The sequence below is a fragment of the Cryptococcus neoformans genome, chromosome 1 (genome assembly GCF_000149245.1).
Source record: "Cryptococcus neoformans var. grubii H99 chromosome 1, complete sequence".
Taxonomy (NCBI): Eukaryota; Fungi; Basidiomycota; class Tremellomycetes; order Tremellales; family Cryptococcaceae; genus Cryptococcus; species Cryptococcus neoformans.
In genome coordinates, this window is record NC_026745.1 from 1,580,473 (window position 1) to 1,585,472 (window position 5,000).

The 5,000-nt window shown below is 50.7% G+C and overlaps 4 protein-coding genes; 1 reads left to right on the plus strand and 3 right to left on the minus strand.

Annotated features, from left to right (window-relative positions):
* Positions 1-14, minus strand: part of CNAG_00615 (hypothetical protein) — a 2,318-nt gene extending 2,304 nt beyond the window's left edge. The window contains exon 1 of the mRNA XM_012191454.1: positions 1-14. This exon is cut by the window's left edge and continues 251 nt beyond it. The gene's annotated coding sequence lies outside the window, so the exon portion shown is untranslated.
* The window catches only part of CNAG_07372 (6-phosphofructo-2-kinase/fructose-2,6-bisphosphatase), a 2,475-nt gene extending 9 nt beyond the window's left edge, over positions 1-2,466 (plus strand). Inside the window, exons 1-10 of the mRNA XM_012190975.1 lie at positions 1-172; positions 210-356; positions 398-586; positions 634-701; positions 751-901; positions 952-1,025; positions 1,081-1,248; positions 1,297-1,608; positions 1,661-2,270; positions 2,337-2,466. The exon at positions 1-172 is cut by the window's left edge and continues 9 nt beyond it. Of these exons, the coding sequence (XP_012046365.1) occupies positions 91-172; positions 210-356; positions 398-586; positions 634-701; positions 751-901; positions 952-1,025; positions 1,081-1,248; positions 1,297-1,608; positions 1,661-2,270; positions 2,337-2,356 (1,821 nt within the window). The 5' untranslated portion in view covers positions 1-90 and the 3' untranslated portion in view covers positions 2,357-2,466.
* CNAG_00619 (tubulin folding cofactor C) lies at positions 2,346-4,159 on the minus strand. XM_012190976.1 has 5 exons: positions 3,906-4,159; positions 3,699-3,832; positions 2,946-3,596; positions 2,745-2,867; positions 2,346-2,662 (listed from the first exon to the last, which is right to left on the minus strand). The coding sequence occupies exons 1-5, from the start codon at positions 3,982-3,984 to the stop codon at positions 2,456-2,458; spliced, it is 1,194 nt and encodes a 397-aa protein (XP_012046366.1). The 5' UTR covers positions 3,985-4,159; the 3' UTR covers positions 2,346-2,455.
* Positions 4,160-4,207: 48 nt separating this feature from the next.
* CNAG_07373 (carbamoyl-phosphate synthase, large subunit) overlaps positions 4,208-5,000 on the minus strand; it is a 7,732-nt gene continuing 6,939 nt past the window's right edge. The window contains exons 5-7 of the mRNA XM_012191671.1: positions 4,985-5,000; positions 4,515-4,924; positions 4,208-4,454 (exon numbers count right to left, since the gene is read on the minus strand). The exon at positions 4,985-5,000 is cut by the window's right edge and continues 3,493 nt beyond it. Coding sequence (XP_012047061.1) covers positions 4,416-4,454; positions 4,515-4,924; positions 4,985-5,000 — 465 coding nt within the window. The 3' untranslated portion in view covers positions 4,208-4,415.

The window sequence follows — 5,000 nt, forward strand, 5'->3', positions numbered from 1 at the left end:
GGGAGGGGGAGTAGAGTGTTGATAAATACCCGCGGCGTATCTTTCTTTTCACTCCACTTCACTTCGTTCACTCCCCCCACTCCCCCCCCGATGGCCGCCCCGCTCTACGTCACGCAGTCCGGCCGTCTGTGGCACGCCGGCCTCATCCTCATCGTCACCGTCGGCCTCCCAGGTGAGCACACCCTCCCCCCCCCCCGCTGACCCCCCAGCCCGCGGCAAGACACACATCTCCCGCGCCCTCGAACGCTACCTCCGCTGGCTCGGCGTCAAGACCCGCGTCTACTCCATCGGCGACTACAGGCGCAAAGTCCTCGGCGGCGCAAAGGACGTCCCCCACGACTACTTCCAGACAAAGAGTGCGTCCCCCCGCCCCCCGCCCCCGCTAATCCTCCCCCAGCGCCCAGATCAGAGGCCACCAACGCTCTCCGCCGCCGCATCAAGGCAGAACTCGAAGACCAGATCATGGACTTTTTCACCGTGCAGGGCGGCCAGGTCGTCATCTATGATGCCAACAATGGCAGTGTCGCAGAGAGAAAAAGCACGCTGGAAAAGTTTGGCAACAAGGGCGTCCATGTCATTTATCTTGGTGCGTCGCTTGCGTCGGGCTGTGGATACTACTAACTACTCACGCAGAGAGTCTATGTGACCAAGAAGATATCATCACCGCCAATATCCGCAGCGTCAAGCTCTCGTCTCCCGACGTGTGTCCATCTCCTCTCCCCCCGCAACGCACGCTGACACCAGGCCAAGTACGCCGGATGGGACGCAGAAAAGGCAGTCGCAGACTACTGGGAACGTATCCGAGACCAGACTGAAGTGTACGACACCGTCACGGCCGATGAAGGGCCTTTTATCAAGGTGATGAATGTCGGCGAGAGGATCGAAGTGAACCGTATCGAAGGTGGGTTGCAGAGTCGTCTAACGACGCTCGTGTATTCACAACTCTTGAAGGATACCTTCAAACGCGATGCTGCTTCTTCTTGATGAATATCCACACCCGCCCTCGAAACATTTACTTTGCGCGTGTACGTCTCCCCCCCCCCCCCCCCCCGACCCAACGAACAACTAACACGCACGCAGTCTGGACAATCCCTCATTGAACACTCGTATAAAGCCGATTCTGACCTCTCCCCGGCAGGCTGGGAATATGCTGAACGACTCAAAGCTGCGGTGATCGCGCGGCGCAAAGCTGCAAGAGAAGAGAGAAAGGCAAAAGGCGAAGTCCTCGGAGAGGAAAACCCTCTGCTCGCGAGTATCAAAAAGAAAACATTACACAATCTAACTGCTTATATTTAGATATGGACATCCGCGCGCCGTCGTGCATACCACACCGCCTGGCCCTTTGTCCATTCCGGCTACAAGGTCGTCCAGAAACCCATCATGTCGGAAATCAACCCCGGCGTCTGGGACGGCCTCTCGACACAAGAAGCCATGGAACTCTACCCCGACGAATGGACCCGTTTCCTCGCCGACCCGTATGCGCATCGAGCACCCCGAGCGGAAAGTTATCATGATTTGAGTGTGCGGCTCGAAAGCGTTATTTTCGAGTTGGAGAGGTGTCAGGATGATTTGTTGATTATCGGTCATGCTTCCGTTATCCGTTGTCTCGTAATCCCCCTTCTTTGCTTATTCCACCAACATACTAACAACATCAACACAGCTCGCGTACCTTGTCGGTCTGCCCCCGAACGAAGTCCCCGCGGTCGAAATCGCGCGGGGCGACCTCGTCGAAATCACACCCGCCTCATACGGCGTCATCTCCCGCGCATGGCACTTTTGGTCCGGTGAAGGCCGGGGGGACGCGTATGGCGAAAACTTGTATGAAAACTTTGCAGAAGCGACCTCTGGCAAGGGTTCAGTCCTGCCCGATTCGGGGGTCAATTTTGCGGCGGATGCGCTGAATATGGAGAAGGAGGCGGAAGAGGAGGAAGGGAGGGAGAAGGAGGAGAGAGGGGAGAAGGTGATGGAAGCGGCAAAGGCGGTGGGGAAGATTGCAGAGCAGGCTGCGGCGAATACGGCAGCTGGTGCCGGTGTGGCTAACAGTAGTGGAGATGGCGCAGGCGCAGGCGGGGTCGGTCAAGGTGCAAGGGGACCAGGAAAGGCGTTGAAGAGATGGGGTTCAGAGAGGGGGAAAGGGAGGGGTTTGCCCGGGCTGAGCGAGTTGAACGAGACGGATGAAGGGGAGGAAAACAAGGACAAGGATGATGGTGGGGTAGTTTCGGAAGGCGAGGGTGAGGGGAGAGAAAGTGGCAAGACGAGAAGTAGAGCTAGTGAGTTGGACATGGTTTAGTGCTTTTCAATCCATGGCTAATGTGTGTGTTTTTTTTTTTTTTTAGTGAGCCTCTTGGAAATCTAGACCCGGTTTGACATGGATAGGTTCAAGTCGAAAGCAAAAAAGATGTAACACATGTAATACAGAAATTGAAACTATGCTTTTTATAAAGATGTTAAATGCTCAACTCGATAATCTTTCCATTCCATTCCATTCCCATCGCCATTCATTCACACCGTTTCTCGGACTGTTGTACTGGTACAACCGACTAGCCATCTCTTGCGTGAACAATGCTGATGCCTGGTCTGTTGTTAATAAACTCCAGTTGGGTGATTGACCACCTCGCACCCAATCGAAATCCTGGACTTGAGTATGTTTACTCTCGTACACCTGCTTACATTGTCAGCCATCTCCCTTCTCCAACACCAGGTTGTATCAGTGTTAAAAAAAAAAAAAAAAAAAAAAAACTTGCCGGCTGAGTGGATCGCAGAAATGACGGATAAGCTCCAAAGGCAAGGTTTGTGCAATGCTCAATAACCGGAAGAGAAGCAACGTTCAGCAACACTTTTGTGTTTGTCGAGGAATGTATTCTAAACTGCTCCAAAAACAAATCAATTTTTTGAAAATCGGCTTTTTCCCCACACGAAAAAAAAAAAAAAGACTATTTGCGTACCTGCTGGGCACCGACAATGACGAGACAGTCCACCATCTCGGAGAGCATGGCGCTGCCTGGCAGGACGGGGGCTACCATGATACATTGCTCAAGATCCTTGGCGTGCAGAGCTGTCAATATAGGTTTTGGTAGTGCTGTGTATTGTACTGTTGTCGTTCCATCCGCTGCTCCTGGTTCAGGTTCAGGTTCAGGTTCCGCTTCCCGTTTCGTCGCATGCCGGGGTAATAGGTCGATCACACAGCGACGAAGGGATGAGAGGGATAGTGTGTATGCGCCTGTACCCGGTGCGAGCTCGGGTCGTACAAGGGTATCTGCGAGGCAGGATACCGTGTGCGTCGTAGACGTGGACGTGGACGTGGACGTGGACGTGGACGTGGACGTCGACGTAGATGCCGGTGTAAAAGTCGATGGTCCTGGGGTTTGGGAAACATCATCATCAGAAGAAGAAGACGACGCTGTCAAGCTCGAGATATTTGGCGTTGCATGTGAAGAAACGGTAGGGATCGTGGGGATCGTTGATGGCGGTCTTGACTGGGCGGCACCAGCAGGTAAAGGTAAAGGTGAAGATTTCGGTTTTGTAAATGCGAATCGACTCTTTGGCTTTTCTTTTGCTCTCAGAATAGCCACTTTACTTTCAAGCTCTGTTATTTGCTACTGACAGTATGTCAATATCCAAATAAGTATCTCGCATGGTTTTCTTTTTATTCACCTCCCCCAGTCAAACATAAAAGAAAAGAAAGCAATCACACTTACACTAGCATATCTTCCACGATCGTACTTGGGTAATCCCTCGCCAAAACTGTCCACCAATGCCCTCAAAGACGATATACGTTTGGATATATCAATAATTGATGTCGATGGTGCCCCTTCTAAAGACTGCAGTATTCCTGATTAAAGCCATAAGCAACCCAGTGAGCAAAAAAGGCAAAAAAGCGAAAAGAAGAGGAGTAGCAAACGGACCTTGCTTCTGAGAATGGAACAATGAATGCAGCTCAGCTGATTGCGCTGTAGACACAACGCCCTGCTCGTTGGTAGCCATTTTTGTCGGTACGGGCTTTTACCAATTTTGATGAGCTTTCGTCTTCTACTCGAGCAGCTGGGTAGTTTGCAGCAGTTGCAGCGAGAGTACCCTCCTCCCGAATAAACTTGGTCAAAACACCAAAGATGGGCGTTATCACTCCTCGCTTACGTACGCCGTTCAAGATGCGAGAATGATTTGAGGAAAAGGTAAGAAAGCAGCCGCAATACAGCCAACACGCAGTACAGTTATCCGAAACCTATTGACCAATGCATATTTATGAATTCTAGTGATTTATTTTTATTCTTGATTTGTACATGACTAAGATAGAGAGAGATGAATCTAGTTACTGAAAAGAAAACACATCTTTTTTTTTCTTCCATCACAACACCCAATATCCCCACACAACGCTACTCTCCTACACTGACACCAAGACACCAAGTCTATACACTCTAAGCACCCATGACAAGGGTAAGAAGAGCCATTCGGACCTGTTTGCGAGATTAGCAATTGTACCAGAAGAGAAAAAAAAATTGCCACAAAAAACTCACGAAAAGACCGTATCGCATCTGCCTAAAGTACGCCGCCCTCTTGGAGTCAAAGTCGACTTCGGGGTCAATCTCGTTCACCCTAGGCAAAGGGTGCATGACAATCGCCGACTCCTTGGCCTTCTCCAATACATCATTGTTGATGACATAGATGTCCTTGACAGCTTCGTACTCCGCAACGTTCTCAAATCGTTCCTTCTGTACTCGAGTAACGTACAAGACGTCAGATCTAGACACAATCTCATCAGTGAGAGTGAAGGACTCGGTGAATCGGATGCCGGCTCGGGAAGCCTCGATCTTGACAGACTCCGGCATGGCAAGAGAACGAGGGGAGACAAAGTTGAGGGTAACGTCGTAAAGAGAGAGAAGCTTGACAAGTGAATGGACAGTTCGACCGTTCTTGAGATCACCAACTAAAAGAGTTGTTTCGTCAATATGCGTTTAAAATTGTCAAAGAGCAACAGGCAACTTACTCAATGTAACAGTGAT